Raw genomic sequence first — 18,174 nt, forward strand, 5'->3', positions numbered from 1 at the left:
TTCGCAAGCAAAGGGGGTTGGCATGGGTGCCTGTCGTCGGATGAGGTTCTATATCGACTTTGCTTGCCTCAACAGGTCTTTGTGTCCAAGGGAGGAAAGGCATTCATAAGTGGGCTGGGCTCACTTGTCCTGCCTGGTCTTCTCACGTACAGAATATTTCCAAAGGTTTCGGTCGCTGGTCATTTCCTCAGTGAGGCCTAAAGTTCGAAGGTCGTGCTTCACCACCTCGTCCCAGGTTTTCCTGGGTCTACCTCTTCCACGGGTTCCCTCAACTGCTAGGGATTGGCACTTTCTCACACACCTATCTTCATCCATTCTCGCCACATGACCATACCAGCGTAATCGTCTCTCTTGCACACCACAACTGATGCTTCTTAGGTACAACATTTCTCTCAAGGTGCTAACGCTCTGTCGAGTATATATATATATATATATATATATATATATATATAATCATCATTATCATTGTTTAACGTCCATCTTCCATGCAGGCATGGGTAGGATGGTTGACAGGAGCCACCCAAGTAGAAAAACTACCCTAAGCCACTAGTCTGTTTTTGCAGGGATTTTATGGCTGGATGTCCTTCCTAACACCAACCACTCTGCAGAGTGGACTTGGTGCTTTTTATGTGGCACAAGCACAGGTAAAGTTGGTTTTGGCAAGATTTTTACAGCTAGATGCCCATCCAAATGCCAACCTGTGTGGACTAGATGCTTTTAACGTGGCACCAGCACTGGCAGGGTAACCAAGTAAGTCACAAGACAAGGAATTATGAGAGGTGTAGGGCATTTGAGGAGGGGAACTTGTGTCAGAGGATGAAAGGTTAGAGTGTGACAGAGAAAATGGACATTAAAATAAGCAAAATCTGGATAAGCTAGGGTTTTCAGAACAAAGAACTCAACCAACTGATTCACATATTACAAACACAATCTGTAAATGGAACAGTAAAAATATGCAAGACTTTCTTCAAGTTTAAAATGAGACTTTGCTTTAGTTATCAACATTCCAACGATGGAGTTTTGTATCTTTGTAAGAAACCAACTCCTTCTTCAGAGGAAGAATTTAGATAATTAAAAACAGAAGAGAACATACGTGTATGTGTGTGTGTGCATGCATGCATATGTTTATTTCAATTTAATTGTTTTGTGTCTTGTCTGATTTCAGTTAAAGTGGGAGAGGGGTGGTGGTGGTGGTGGTGGTGGAGGAGGAGTGGGGTGCGGCAGTGGTGGAATGGTAATGATTAGGTACTATTCTAAATGAATAGTCTCTTGCTTTAGTCGATGCCATAGAAATAGATTGGCCTTCATTTAAATCTTCTTCATTCTCTCTTTCTCTCTCATCTGCTGTACAGTTATTGAGTTTTCAAGTCAAATTATGTAAAATTGTTCTTCTGTTACTTAAATATTAAAAAGTCTTGTATTAATCCTCTGCCCCCCGCACCATTCCATCCTGCCCCCATACCCCCACTCTCGCTTTACAGTTTCCAGTCTTGTTAACATTAGTGAAACAGCTGTTTAGCGTTGTGTTTATATGATGAACAGCTAAAAATAGTTATCTATTGTACTGTTTGTTAGGGTTGGGGCTGTAAGTAAAAATATGGTGGTGGCAACGGTGGTGGTTGTGTTTCTTGGTTGTGTGTCTCTATGTAAGTTAAGCAACTTTTTCTATCAATGAAAAGGAGTTAAATATTTTCCCAAAACAAGAAAATTGTAAAAAAAAAAAATTAAAAAAAAAAAAATATATATATTAATGAAAGGATATTTAGCCATTTGGGTCTTCTCTGGTTATAACATTGTTAATTAAGGCCTTTGCTACATATACTAATTGTCTTAGTTGTGGGGTCTTCTGACATAGGATCTTTATTACATTCAATACTTATGTAAAAAAGCACCTGTGCTGGTGTCACATAAAAAGCACCCTGTACACTGTGTAAAGTGGTTGGCATTAAGAAGGGCATCCAGCCATAGAGCCCTTGTGAAAACAGGCAATTAGAGCCTAGTGCAGCTTGCCAGCTCCTGTCAAATCATCCAACACATGGTCAGCATGAAAAGTGGATGTTAAATGATGAGGATGAGAATGTGATAGGGTCCTCTAACATGCTTAGTCGTGGCCCTTTACAATAATTAGTTATGGGGTTTTCTCTAGCCCTTTGACATACCAATTAGCTTTTCTAACTGCAATATTGTCACTGTTTTAAGTTCTCAGATGCAAGAATTTCAGATGTTGCCTTATCACCACAGAATTTATCTTGATAATTTTATTTAGCCCCAACACGTCCTAGTAACAGAAACATCCTATCTTCTAATGCATTGTCTAGACATAGACACAGTCTTCTCCAATCCTAACATGACCTATGGCAGGAATGCACACTCTTCTAATATTTTCTCTGGACTGGTGATTCTCAAATGATGCCCTGCAAGGAATATCTAGATATCCTCTACAGTTTATTTTTCAAATACAATTCAAGGCTTTACCAACTTCATACTAATGGTTAAACATCTTAAAAAACGTGTTATAATAACTTTCTTACACATAATTATGATTAATAAAACATAGTAAACTGTGATTTTTTTCATGTTTCTCCAAGTTTTTAACTTTATACAAAGTTAAAACAGTTCTATATTTAAGAGGAATTATGTACATTATTTACATTTGATGGATATTTATCCTCATCTTGTTTGTTGCTAACACAACATTTCGGTTCATGTACCATCTAGCCTTCATCAGGTGTCTTGGGGAAATTTCAAACCGGGGTTCTCATTCCCAATACACCTGATGAAGGCTGGAGAGTATATCAGCCAAAACATTGTGTAAACAACAAACAAAATGAGGACAAATATCCATCAAATGTAAATAATGTAAATACAAAGTTTTTTCTTTAAACTTTCCGTGCGGTGTGTGGCCAGTAATTTTTGGCTTAATCTCCAGCGTGTCCATCAAATCAAGAAGAATGTCACAAACTATTGGTTTCAAATTTTGGCGCAAGGCCAGACATTTTGGGGGAGGGGGAAAGTTGTTTACATTGATCCCAGGGCTTGACTGGAACTTATTTTATCAACCCCGAAAGGATGAAAGGCAAAGTCAACCTCAGCAGAATTTGAACTCAGAACATAAAGATGAATGAAATGCCAACGAGCATTTTGTCCTGTGTGACAGCTTGCGGCCTTCATGTCACAAATTATTGGATAGTAAAATGTTAAATTGTTACATTCGTGTGTGTGTGTGTGTGTGTGTGTGTGGTGTGTGTGTGTGTGTGTGTGTGCCTTCCTCCGACTCCATCCGTCCTTCCCTCTACCTCAAAGAGATGAGTTACAAGAGACTTGTCTATCACAAGAGAATTCTATAAATTAGAAAGTGACTTGTAAAAAGGATGACACACACAAAAAAATATCTTGTGGGTGGGGAACAAGTTCACTGCTTAAACAATGTCATTCTTGGACAATCATATTTCAGAATGTCAGTCTTCAACAGGCTTTGAAGAAAGGACGGCAACAGTATTTCAATTACTGATGCTTACACACACATACAAAGAGATACATAAACACCCATACACACACACACACACATGCATAGTGTAGCCTGTGTCGGCAACAACAGACGACACATGTTGCTTATGAAACAAAACAATTGAGTTAAAACAGCAAAGGATTTTGGCAATGGTGAATCTATTTTCTTAGGTGAGACACCAAAAGAGAACCGTGTTATGAAGAACTAGAAACAGGTATGGAAACTAGTGGTTCTTGCACTGAAAACTACATAACAATGGAACAGAACCGATTCCAGCAAGTGAATGGCTGGTGTTGATATTTATTAGGAGAAAATTCAATTGTATAACAGCAAAGATAGAATATCTACAGTGATGATATCATCAAGTAACACACACACACACGTGTGCATCTGTATGTATATATTTGTGTTTATGTGTCTATCATCATCATCATCATTATCATCGTTTAACGTCCGCTTTCCATGCTGGCAAACATATGTTGCTATGTGATTTGTATCATTTGCTATGACTCTGGAGTTTGTGGTTGTCACACAGAACAGGCACAAAAAATGGGAGCAAAATATCTTATAGATGTTTCCTTAATAATAAATTATGATTAGTTATTTAGTGTAAAATATATAATGAAAGCATATTGCTGTCCCTTTGATGTTTACTTTTGTAAACAATCTAAAAATGTTTTGCATAAAGGTCACATGTTTCTAAAGATTTAGCCATATGTTTGGATCATGAAATTTAGGTAGGCGCAGGCGTGGCTGTGTGGTAAGAAGTTTACTTCCCAACCTCATGGTTCCGGGTTCAATTCCACTGTGTGGCACTTTATGCAAGTGTCTTAAACTATAACCTCAGACCAAGTAAATCCTTGTGAGTGGATTTGGTAGACAGAAACTGAAAGAAGCCATCGCACACGCACACACGCACGCATGCACACATGCACACATGCACATGCACATGCACACACATACACATGTGTGTGTGTGTTTGTCCCCTGCCACTGCTTGACAACCAGTGTTAGTGTCTTTACATCCATGTAACTTAGCAGTTCAGCAAAGAAACAAACAAAGAAAATAAACGATAGAATATGTACCAAGCTAAGAAAAATATAGGTGCTGACGTTGATCCGTTCAGCTAAAATTCTTCAAGGTGGTGCCCTAGCATGGTCGCAGTCTAATGACTGAATAAGTGAAAAAAAATTCTAATAATTTTTTTGTTGTTATTGAAACATGTAAATTGGTGTAAGTAAAAGCCTTATAAACGATCTCTCAAATTTTATTGCGTGTGTGTGTGTGTGATCTGGTGGTGTTTTGTTTGTGTCCCCATAAGTTAGCAGTTTGGCCCAATGACCCTATTAGTATAAGCATCAAACTTGATGATTCAAATAAGCCATTTCTTGAAATAAGAACTGGTCTATTTCGATCATCAACTGAACTTTCCAGTGCCCCAGCATGGCCACAGTTGAAAGATTGAAATAAATAAAAGTAAGTAAAAGAACCAAAAAAAAAAAAAAACAAACCAAACAAATGTATTTGTGTTTATACTCAGTTTTTGAAGTGAACGCCCCCTAGCAGTTTGCCAAAGATGGATTAATAGGAATCCCCCTTTAGCATATTATGGAATGATTAGCATAATATGTAGAAATGATGTGTGTCTGTCTGTCTGTCTCCCTCTCTCTTTCTATCGTAGTATTTTTTTTTTCTTGGTGTGTGTGTGTATCTCTCTTATCTAATCTATGTGGCTGTTTGCATGCATGCCTGCGCTCTCTTTTGTTGTACTGATGGTAAAACACTGGTCTACTTCATTCACATTTTGTTGTTGTTGCTGTTGTTGTTGTTTGCTCTGTAACTGCTGGCTCACTTTTATGAAATTGCTGACCTATTTCTGTGAATGGTTGCCTCATAACAACAACAAGAAGAGTGCTTCAGCAGCGGTGATGCTATCTAATCTGGATCTGCCAAGCAAATGATTAGAATGATGATAATGTGAGAAAGAGAGAGAGAGAGACACTTATGTATATGCATGAATGTGTGTGTGTGTGTGTGTGTGTATATATATATATATATATATATATATATATATATATATATATATAGCCATAACCATTGTTTTAGCCACCATTTTTCCATGCTTCCACAGATCAAACAGAATTTAATTTGGCAGATTTTCTGTGGGTGGATGCTCTTCCTGTTGTCAACCCTCATCTGTTTATAAATTGGTTGATATTTCCTAATGTCCAGACATGTTTTCATGGAAGATGGGCAATAAACGACTCTTCTTGTGTAATGGTGATGCTTGCTTGCATCTATTACAGAATGTCTAAACAAGCAAAACATACACACACACTATTTACTATCAGTCTTCTCTGGCGGAAAAAGCAGGAATAATTTATGCCAATTCAAACATTATGGTAATGTTGGCACAAATATTTTTTGATACCTGAAAAACCTTATTGTTGGCCAGTCAAGTATTTGGTGTCAGAAATAATGGGACATGTTTGTCAGGTAGATAGACTGAGGCTGTAAATAATGAAATGAGCTGTTTTGCTCACAGTCACAACAGTTTGTCAAATAAGATTAGTTACTAAGCCAGTAACATGGCAGCATATATCTAGACATATACACAAACGTGTCTGCAAGTATGTGTCTATGTACATCTGTTAGTGCCATGTGTTCATGTATACCTATTAATGCACACACACACACATATAAGAAAGCAGAATTCAAAACATGAGTCCTCTTTTACTCTTTTACTTGTTTCAGTCATTTGACTGTAGCCATGTTGGAGCATCGCCTTTAGTCGAGCAAATCGACCCCAGTACTTATTCTATTGGTCTCTTTTGCAGAACCGCTAAGTTACGAGAATGTAAACACCACCATCGGTTATCAAGCAGACACAGACACGCAAATATATGCACACACATACATATATATATACATATATATATATATATATATATAATATATATATATATATATATATATATGCATATACATGCATTCACAAGGCTTTGGTCAGCCTGAAGCTATAGTAGAAAACACTTGCCCAAGGTGCCACGCAGTGGGACTGAACCCGGTACCATGTGGTTTGTAAGCAAGGCTACTTACCACACAGCCACTCCTATGCCTATGCTAATTATATGTGTTTTATTAATAGTTAGAAGTAAAGTGATGAGTTGGCAGAATTGTTAGCATGCTGGGCAAAATGCAGGATTATGTCTGTCATTATGTTTCAAGTTCAAATTCTGCTGAGGTCAACTTTGCCTTTTGAGGTTGATAAAAATTAAGTACCAGCTGTGTATTGGGGGGTTGATGTAATTGGTTCACCTCATCTCTGAAATTGCTGGCCTTGTGCCAAAATTTGAAACCAACAATTAGCAAAAGCTACAGTGTGACTCAAGGGCCAAGAGCTTTGTGCATTGGTACCTATTACACATGTACACCTTTTAATACACATCCACCTTTGTGCATGTGTGCATGCATGCTTTTGTGTTATTGTTTATAAAAGCCTGAAAGTTTTTGTAGAAATATGAGTGCCAATGGTATGAGATGTGCTGCTTTCATCTTTGTGGTTCCAGTGGACAGAATGCACATCCACACATTTAAGGGAGCAAACAGATGCCTTTTTTTTTTAAAACTCCTGAGTTACATACAAATGTCTCTGTCACTGAGATCTTCCTGGATATGTATACCTAAGCATATTTACAACTGGTTCCAGGTCAATGGAACAGCTTGCTCGTGAAATTAATGTGCAAGTGGCTGAGTGCTCCACAGATATGGCATACCCTTGATGTAGTTCTCAGAGAGATTTGGCATTACACAGAATGTGACAAGGCTGGTCCCTTTGAATTACAGGTACAACACATTCTTGCTAGCTGAATAGACTGGAGCAACATGAAATGAAGTGTCTTGCTCAAGGACACAGTGAGGCACCGGGAATTGAACTCACATCCTTACAATCAAGAGTCAAACACCCGAACCATTAACCACTCTTTTTCAGAGTGGTGTCATGAAACAACACATTTGCTCTGCTACACACACACACCACACACACACCACACACACACACACACTCACACACTTGTGCATGTACAGAGTTATATAATACTTGTAAAGCTGTTTGCATTTCCTGTGATTCGTGTAAGTTTGATATCCATACGTTGTGCACCAACTGGCCTGCAGTTTTATTGATGCTGGTGTTGGTTGCTATGGTCACAAATGGTTCCTGATTAGATCATATTAGATTAAAAATCACTTCCATTGAAGACATCTCCAGATCAGCACTCGCTCACTTCTCCAAACACTGAAGCATTTACCAACGTTGACAAGCTTTCACTTTCATCCTTTTGTCTGCTTTGCTTGATTAATTTTTTTGTTGTGTTTTTCTATTGTTTGTGCTGAGGATTGCCAAGTGTGGGTGTGTGTGTGAGTGTGTTTCCCAATAACCTGATTTTGAGTTCAGTTCCACCACGTGGAACCATGAGCAAGTGCTGACTTTTATAGCCCTGGGTTGACCAAGGCCTCCTGAATGGATTTGATGGGTGGAAAGTAAAAGAATCCTGTTGTGTGTGGTGTGTGTGTGTGTTAGTGTTTTGTTGCCTTCACATTGTGTGATAGTTGTTAAGTTGTTAACAAATGTCATTGTCATGCAAGCTGTATCCTTCATTTCCAATCTTCTGTGAAAACATGTCTGGCCATGGGGCAAATATTACCTTACTTAGAAAGAGGTGAGGGTTTGTAACAGGAAGGGTGTTCAACTGTAGAAAATCTGCCTCAAGAAAATTCCTCCTGAGCCATGCAAGCATGGGAAAATGCACGTTAAACCAATGATGATGGTTAGTCTGAAGAAGGAATTGGAGAGTTTTCAAGTCTTCCTGTTGCTAAAATAGTGAGATTTCTCCTGTTGATGGTTGAGGAGTGGCAACATTGGCAGAGAGGTTGAATTCCAGAAGCGAGTAGTTCCAACAATGGCATCTGTACCGGTGCCATACTGGTGCCACATATAAAGTGCTGGTGCCACATATAAAGCACCTGTGCAGGTAACACTTAGAAAGCACCCAATGCATTCTGTAAAGTGGTTGGCATTAAGAAGGGCATCCAGCCGTATAAACCATGTCAGAACAGATAATTGGTACCTGGTGCAGCTCTCCAGCCTTGCCATTTCCTGTCAAACTGTCCACCTCATGCCAGCACAGAAACTGGATGTAAAATGATGATGATGATATGAAACAGTTTGAGAGCCACTGATATACCAAAAATGGGTTGCTCCATCATTGGTTTGGTGCTGATGGAGAAATGGTTATAATGGTTTGGTTTCAGTGAGAGTGTTGTGTTTTTGAGGAGGGCATTTAATTTTATATTGCCTTAGCTCACTTACATCTGGGGAATAGATACCAGGCTCTTTGGGAATATTCGCTGGAATTGATTGGTATCCTAACCCAGAGACAGATTTACCTCTCATCAGCTAAATTCTGTAAAACTGCTAAACATCAGCTCTTTAATGTTTAAGCAGTGTGTGTGTGTGTGTGTGTGTGTGTGTGTGTGTGTGTGTGTGTGTTGTTTGTTTCATTTACTTTTAATGACTATTTCATTAGCTTGGATTGTTGCCATTAATTAGCTGCTAATGAGGCTTGAAGTTCCTGAAGAGGATTGTCAGACATTATGATGAAGCAACTACAGCAACAACAATGACAACAACTAAATGTCATAGACCAAAGATGGCAAACTTTGATAAAATTCTTTGGTGAGATTTCTTGATAATCTCTGACTAATGATGCTAGAACTTGGTCAGCATTGATAGTACTATCAATGGTTATGCTGGTGATGATGATGTTAGTAGAATTAGTAGCTGTATCATCCAATTAGTCAACCAATTAGTGTCACTGTGGTAAATGTTTTCCAAATGACACTTGGATGTTTTATAGTTATCAGATGAAAAATATTCCTGTTGAAATGTTCAGCAACTTAGCACCTCCACCTGTTGCCCACCCTGAGTCACACTCAACTCTACAAACCTAACATGCGACATTCGTTGTAAGTTGTTTCGTTGCAGTTTATTACAAATTTAACAAAAATACTTTCTATATAAACACAGAAGAATATAAAAAACAAAAACAAAGTTGAGCCAACCATTGAGCAAAATGTCTAGCTGCGGATGCACAGAGATATAATGGGCTACTCATTCCACTATATATATATATATATATATATATATATATTATATATATATATATATATATATATATATTGCTGGTGCCATGTAAAAAGCATCCAGTACACTCTGTAAAGTGATTGGTATTAGGAAGGGCATCCGAACATGGTTAATGCCAGTGCCCCCTGACGGGCTCCCATGCCGGTGGCACGTAAAAAGTACCATTCAAACATGATCGATGCCAGGGCCCTCTGGCTGGCTCCTGTGCTGGCGGCATGTAAAAAGCACCCACTATACTCTCAGAGTAGTTGGCATTAGGAAAGGCCTCCACATCAGATTGGAGCCTGGTGCAGCCGCTGGCTTTCCAGACCTCAGTCAAACCATCCAACCCATGCCAGCATGGAAAACGGACGTTAAATGTTGATGATGAAGATGATGATGATGATGATCCGGCTGTAGAAACCATGCCAAAATAGACAATTGGAAGCTGGCCATCTACTGTCAAACCATCCAGCTTATGCCAGCATGGAAAAAATATATGTTAAATGATGGCGATGATGATGATATGTGTGAATCTATTTGTTTAGTTGTGTGTGTGTGTGTACTTTGCCATGCTAGTCAACATTATCAACTCACCCTACCGTATTACTGGTACAATATCTTACACTATAGACACCAGTCTGCTATTTTACATCAGACTCTATCATGTGTCAAATTGCTTTGTTTACAGTTTGTTGTGTCAAACTACAAACCAACTCTATGTGGTCAGTCAGCTTGCTAGATATAGAGCTAAACCTCCCTCACAAAAAGGAAGAACTAGATGGTTCCTGATATACAAAAATATCAGGAATGCCTTTAATCTATTGAATCAGTGCTAAGCTATGGCTAAAAGAATTCTCACCCTACTGTTTTAAAAGAGAGGAAGAACACAGACAATATTGGTTCCTGATATACAAAAAGACTGGGTGGTCTTAACTGGAAATTCCTTTGATCCTGGGTCTGCTTGATCAAGGCTGACTTGGGGTTAAACTATAATAACATGGTCTAGTTCTCAAGTTCCACCACTATATATGCAGTCACTAGATTGTATAGGAAGGGGGCATATCTACCCTCATCTCCCTTCTCACCCCCCTGTTTCACACAGATCACATAACACTTTGACACCATGGTTAGGTAAACTGACAAAGTAAACAGTAACACCTGAGGAAACCTGTAATGATCTGTGTTTGACAATTAATGAGTTTAAACAGCTGGGTGTGATGCGGTAACATTGAATGAAGCAAATTGGCTAAAGAAGTATTTGTTGGAGATTTGAACCAGTGGCTGAACTATTCATTCCCATATCGGAAAGGTTATTTCATTTTTACAGTGCAAAGCGATGGGCTTGAGACATGGATGTTATCGAGTTGGTTGTTTTGCATCATAAACAGTTACAGGAAATATGTCCTGTGACCTATTGGTTCTTCGGCCACTTAAGATCATCATCAGCATCACCATCGTTTAACATCTGTTTTCCATGCTGGCATGGGTTGAGCTGTTTGACTGAGGTCTGGAAAGCCAGTGGTTGCACCTGGCTCCAATCTGATCTACCAGTGCTTCTACAGTTGGATGCCCTTACTAATGCCAACCACTCTGAGAGTGTAGTGGGTGCTTTTTACGAGCCTGTCAGGCAGCACAGGCATATCTTATGTTGATTTATATCAAAGTGAAGCCAGCATATTCCGCTGGCTGGGTAGTGTCAGTGTGCATTTACGACAGAGTGTAAGTGATTTTACGTTCCACTGGCATGAGGGCCAGTCAGGCAGTACTGGCAACGACCAGGTTCAAAAGGTGTTTTTTATGTGCTACCTGTATGGGAACTAGTCCTGTGGCACTGGCAACGACAGCACTCGAATGTCGTTTTTCACATGCCAGTAAGGTGACACTAGCAACAATCATGCTCGAATGGTGCTTTTTATGTGCCATTGGCATAGGAGCCAATTAGTGGCCCTGGCAACGATCACACTGAGATGGTGCTTTTAATGTTCCACTGCTTGAGTACTCACATATTGAATCTAGTGCACAGAACCATACACAAGTGCAAAGCTCTATCTACATGTGTACACACACAAACGCACACATTTATTGCAACAGATGTAATGATGGTGTTTGTGAGTCAGCCAATTTTTATGTAGGTGCTTGAGAAGTCTGGTTTTTGATTTCAAACTTGTTTTATTTATCTATACTTTCCATGAACTCTTCTATACCAACAAAGCAAAACATGTTCGAACATGAACTCTGAACATACCAGAAGTATTTAAAAGTGGTCAATTATAAGAGTTGCATAGGGTTTTTATCAAATAATGTTGTTGTTTAATGTAGTTGTGTAGAGTTGGATACCAGTGTTGTTGTGTAGCTCCACGTGAAGTGGGATGAAGTAGACCGAGGGTGTAGAGAGACTCCGTTGAGAAACTAGTCACAACAGATCCAATTTTCCAGTTGTATTGTATGTGTGTGTGTGTGTGTGTGTGTGTGTAACTGATGACTGTTACACTTTCTTGACATGCAGTGACAAATTGTATGTGACAGAGGAGGGGGAAGTATTGTAACTGCCTGGGTATTATTCTCTCAACTGCCCAGTCCATCTATGTAGAGTGTGGTGGTGATGGAGGTGGATAAGGTAGAGAGAGTCTGAGTGCAATATTTGCCATTGTGGTCAGTGGTGTGACTGATGTTGTGGTCAGTGTGGTGAGTGATATTGTGGTCTTGGGGGTGGCGACTGGCGTTATGCTGCTCGGGGAGGGAGGGTGATTGATGTTGTGGTCAGCAGGTTGACTGACTTTGTAGTCAGGAGAATGACTGACATTGTGGTCAGCAGGGTGAGTGACTTTGGGGTGTTTTATGTTGTGGTCAGTGAGGTGTTGGATGTTGTGGTCAGTGGGGTGTCAGATATTATGGTCAATGGGGTGACTGATGTGGTATGACTCTGATAAGCTGATGTTGTGGTCAGTGGGATGACTGATATGGTCAGTGGGGTGACAGGTGTTTGATGTTGCTATGAAGAGAGATGATTTAGTTTGATGGGTTCTGTTTTAAGTCTGTTGTTTTGGTGCCAGGTTTCTTGGTGATTGGTGTAAGGCTGGGGGTAGATGTAAAATGGATTTGGCGAATAATGGAGTGGGGCATATCGATTGAAAAAAATGTGGGTAACAGCATGTAGTTCTGTGCTTAGGAAATTTTTAGTTTTGAAAGCGTGTTCTTGTCCATTTCAGATGACCATAACAACCTGAGCCAACATTAAAGGTTGGTGCTAATATAGTGTGTGGTGAGGTAAAATATTTTAGTTAATTAACATTACAGCCTAATTGAGGAGAATGGACCATTAACTTAACAATCTAATGAAGTTAAAACTCTGTGTGTGTGTGTGTGTGTGTGTGTGTGTGTAAAGGCTTTTGTTGTTGAAGCAATCCTGTATCGTCTTTGTTTTGTTCATTAGTTATGGTTGAGTATACTGGTGTGAATCTGTCCAAGGATTTGTATAGCATTTTAGATGTGCTGGTGGTGGGAGGGGACAGTGATGACAAAGATTAGCCTTTCTGGAATTGTTGTGGGTGTGCAGAGGCAGAGGATGGGTCTGTGTGATGATTCTTCAAATGGGGTTTGTTATTTTACCCCTGTTCCAGATTCTGACAGTTTTGTGGGGTTGGTACAAGTTGTTATCGTAAAGCTCTATAGAATAATACATTATCATACAATACTATACAGCAAAAGAATGTTGTACAATAATATGATTTGAGAGAGATTTGGCTGCTATTATTAGCAAATTGAGTAAGCAGTAGAGGCTCCCTTCTTTGGCTCATGAATTGCTGTTGCAAAAATCGCCAAGTTGCCATTGAAGTTGACTAGCAAGGATAATGGTTTGTATGTTACAACCAAATATCTAAGCAAGATGGTTGACTCGGCTTCTGTTGGCATTTGTATTTTGTATTTGGAGTCATGAAGCCTCAACAAGAAGAATGCCCAGCTGTAAAAATATTTGCTTAAACGACATCTGAAGGCCCAAATTTTCAAAATCCCACCTATTTGAGAGAGAGAGAGAGAGAGAACATTGAGTCACTGTTTATTAAATAAGTTCAAAGTAATGGTACCTTTGGATTTTCTCTGACAGTGAACTTGTCAACTCTGTGTGTGTGTGTGTGTGTGTGAGAGAGAGAGAGAGAGAGAGAGAGTGAGAGAGAGAGAGAGAGAGAGAGAGAGAGAGAGAGAGAGAAAGAAAGGTAAGTCGTCATCTTGACACAGGCTGACTCCTCATTGAAACTTCTCTAAGATCGAAAATAGATAAGTGACAGCTACAAGAATTATCTAAAAGGAACATAGCATTAATATAACTTTTGGCTTTCTGTTTATGTTCCTTTTTAACCTCCTCCTCCTCCTGTAGGAATCAGATATATCATCTCAAAATCCCATTACCCTCAGTTTTGAAGAACAGTTTTATATATCAATCTATCATTTGTAGAAGAATGTCATTTTGTGTTTATTGAGTTAGTGTGGTAGTGTAACTTGCAGAAATACCAATTCCATTTTCTGGTAGACCTTTAACATTACTGAAATAACCATGAAATTCAATTTTGCAGTGATTGGCTAGTCACAGGAACCTGATTTCTTTTTTCCATGTTTATTTATGCATTTTATCAAAATTTGCCTAAATTTTGCAAATCATTCAATCCTTGATAACATGGTAACCTACTTAAAATAATTAATTAGCTTAAGGTTAATATTCTGAACCACTAATTACCTGGACAAGAATTCAAGCCTGTAAAGAATTACTGTATTGTGCAAGACTCGTTATCTCTATCTCCAGTGTCATGGATGAAGCGTTATCTCTAGGCAGGACTTGTATATCTGCAAAAGAAGATTTTAATATCTAATTATGCAACAACTAACTTCCTTATGCTAGCATGAAAAGGAAAATAGGGGGGCGGTAGTTTCCCTTTCCCTAATTCTGTTCTCATATTTTTTCTCAGCATTCTTACTCTTGTAGCAGTCATGCCTTTAGGTTTCAGAATCCATAGGAACATGTATATCTTTTTGTCATTTACTTTTTTTCAGTCATTAGACTGTGGCCATGCTGGGGCACCACGTTCAAGAATTTTAGGCAAGCCAAACTGACCCTTGTTCTTCTTTTTATTTTAAGCTTGGTACTTATCTTACTGTTCTCTGTTGCTGAACCACTAAGTAATGGGGATGTAAACACACCAACACCATTTGTCAAGCAGTGGTGGGAGACAGACACAAAAAGACATACACTCACACACCGATATATACCATCATCATCATCGTTTAACATTTGTTTTCTATGCTGGCATGGGTTGGATGGTTTGACTGAGGAGTGGTAAGCCAGTAGGCTGCACCAGTCTCCAGTCTGATCTGGCAATGTTTCTATAGCTGGATGCCCTTCCTAACATCAACCACTCCGAGAATGTAGTGGATGCTTTTTATGTGTCACTGGCACAGGAGCCAGTCAAGGGGCACTGGCATTGGCTACATTCAGATGGTGCTTTTTACATGCCAATATATATATATATATATATATATATATAGTTAAAATTTATAGAAAAACAAAGACGAAGACAGGTGTAGGAACAAGCAAGTGTATTAGCTTGATGCTCAGTTAAAAATGGAAAAGTTTTTTACGTTTCGAGCCTATGCTGTTCAACAGAAAAGAACAAGAGGAAATAAATAGAGAGCGAGGAAGACAAATGTGTTGAGTTCAGTGGTCCAACATGGTGAATGATTGGAAAAATAAGAGGTTGAATGAAAAGGAGATAATAATAAAGAGAGGTTGAACATATGTTTCTGTCTACCAGGTCCACTGACAAGTCTTTGGTCAGCCTGGGGCTATAGAAGAAGACACTTGGTGAAGGTGTCATGCAGTGGGACTGAACCAGCAACCATGTAGTTGGAAAGCAAACTTCTTACCACACAGTAATAATGCCTGTGTCTATCTGTGTTGTTATTGATCTTTTAGTTACCTTAAGAACCCTTGTCATCATGTCACAATTCCTAAATATCCTTCTTGAAGAACTACATAAAATTCACTCCAAAGTCAACAATTCCGACATGAAGAAATTGTAGGATTTTTTCCTGACTTTTGCCCAGATTAAATGTGTTTGGTCATCTCTGTTCTAACTTGAAACCTTTTCGTTCCCTCCCCATTGTTCTGCTGTCAGTGGCTTAGGTGGGTGAGCTGGCTGAATTGTTTGCACATTGGGCAAACTGCTTAACTGCATTTCGTCTGTCTGTGTGTTTCGAGTTCAAATTCCATCGAGGTCGACTTTGCCTTTCATCCTTTCAGGTCTGGTAAAATAAAGAACCAGTGAAACACTGGGGTCAATGTAATCAACTAACCCCCCTCCCTCCCTCTGCAGTCATTGCAGTTGATTGTATAGACATTAGCAAATTGCTGAAATGAAATAACATCATTTTATTAAGGGTGTCAATGCCCTGAGAAAAATCTTGATTTTACTCTCTTTCCCTCCTACTATTACTCCTACTGTGACAATCTCTGCAACCCTATTTTAACCATTCCAAGTACCCCCCCTCCTCTCACTGCATAACTTCTACTCTCATTCAACTTTCTCCTCTACCCTCTAACCAAGACTCATACTTGAAGCTATTTGTTTATTCTGGCTCCCTGACATTTTGGGGACAGCCACCTCCTCCACTGGAATGCTGAATAAATTCTTTGGAAGTTGTTTAATCCCAGGCCATTGTTCACCAAGCAGATCTACAATCAAAAGCATTCCAAAACCGACCATCTTGTCTGTATAACAGTAGGGTGTGATTTATGGGAAGTGTTAACTGCTATTTCTAGTACGTCAAGTGATCACATAGAGACATCTTTGACGGTTGTTGTGATGATGATGATGATGATGTTTTGGGAGTTGGGGTGCCAGTGATGTTGTTGTGATCTTTCCACTTTTGTTTTTCAATGTAGTCTCTGTGATTCTAGGACAATTTGAGTGGGTGGAGGGGACAAGGTGAGGGTTAGGGCTTAAGAACTGGTAATGTAACCATAGCAATGGTAGGAGATGGTGCAGTGGCAGTCTATACAGAAGTGGTGGTGGTGGGAGGTGTTTGTTATATATTTACTATTTATGGTGGGAAAGGGACTGTTATATAATGCTGTTGTATTAAAACATGTTAGGGCGTCTCTTAATTTTGGATTTCAAAGGAAAGGGAAATTCTCACACTTTGTCAGTGTGGGTGATGGGGAAGGAGGAGTGCCGTGAATTAAGTTTGGATAGAAAAACATTGAAGGCAGTGAAATTGGTAGAAAATCAGTATTTGTTTTGGCTCCCTGTGCTTTAGGTTCAAACCCTATCAGTGAACTTTGTCTTTCATCATTTAGAGATCAATAAATAGATGGCTAGGTTGGTAGGTTGGTTAGCAGAGAGGTGATTAGATAGGTAGGTAGGTAGATCTTTTAAAAGCAGCAGCTTCTTACAATTATTGGAAGACAAAAATATGAATCTCTATTCTCTCTTTCTGCTTGCCTCTCTCCCTCTCTTTCTCCTCTTTTCTCTTTGTCTTCGATAAACACACATAAATGAATTTCTCAACATGATTGTTAAAAACTTGTTTCAATTATAAAGATATCACCTTTTAAAACTAAAAATGTCTTATTTTCAATAGTTGTCATCATCATCATCGCTTTTGGTCAGTGCTATTGACTAACACCCTCCCCTCTCCCCTCTAAATTACTGGCCTTCTGCCTAAATCAGAGAACATTATTATCATCATCATTATGATTATTATTATTATTATTATTATTATTATTATTATTATTAAGGTGGTGAGCTGGCAGAATCGTTAGCACGATGGACAAAATGCTTAACAGTATTTCACTTATCGCTATGTTCTGAGTTCAAATTCTGAGTTCTGAAGTTGACTTTGCCTTTCATCCTTTCGAGATCAATGAAAACAAGTACCAATTGATCAACTTATCTCCTCCCCAAAAATGGCTGCCCTTGTGGCAAAATTTGAAGCTATTATTATTATTATATTATTATTATTATTATTATTATTGTTTCCGTATTTTTCAGAAATTGCTTGTGACTCGATTTCCAGAGAGCTCCCGGTTGGACGACTATGGTGTGGAGGAGACAAGCAACAGTAGTTCAAGCTCGACAGCTACTCAATGCCATTGCATATATCAAACAACAGAAGCAAATCCCCAACTTGGAGCGCATCACGCGCTACATGCAGCGAGAACACAAAGTTCCTCCCTCCGAAACTCACAAGCAGCTACAGAATGCAGTCAAAGACAACCTCATCATTTCCTACACTGCCATTGGTAACAAAGGCTCCAAGACTGGGATGGAGCAGAAAGGATATAAGATTTCTGATGAAAGTGAGCTGGTAAGGAATCTTTTGTTTTACAGTCTGTTTTTCACTACAAAAGTGCTGAGCTGGCAGAATGGTTCGCATGTTGGATGGAATACTTTCTGGCAGTTCTTCTGACTTTATGTTCTGAGTTTAAAAA

At 39.1% G+C, this 18,174-nt stretch overlaps 1 protein-coding gene across 5 annotated transcripts in view; it reads left to right on the forward strand.

Annotated features, from left to right (window-relative positions):
- LOC115216157 (zinc finger MYND domain-containing protein 11-like) overlaps nt 1-18,174 on the forward strand; it is a 178,033-nt gene that overhangs the window by 109,478 nt on the left and 50,381 nt on the right. For all 5 annotated transcript variants that reach the window (XM_029785353.2, XM_029785350.2, XM_029785351.2 and 2 more), the window contains exon 3: nt 17,735-18,050. In XM_029785353.2, the coding sequence (XP_029641213.1) occupies nt 17,781-18,050 (270 nt within the window). In that variant the 5' untranslated portion in view covers nt 17,735-17,780. The remainder of the gene's footprint in view (nt 1-17,734; nt 18,051-18,174) is intronic.

This window comes from Octopus sinensis, linkage group LG10 (assembly GCF_006345805.1).
Source record: "Octopus sinensis linkage group LG10, ASM634580v1, whole genome shotgun sequence".
In the NCBI taxonomy this organism is placed as follows: domain Eukaryota; kingdom Metazoa; phylum Mollusca; class Cephalopoda; order Octopoda; family Octopodidae; genus Octopus; species Octopus sinensis.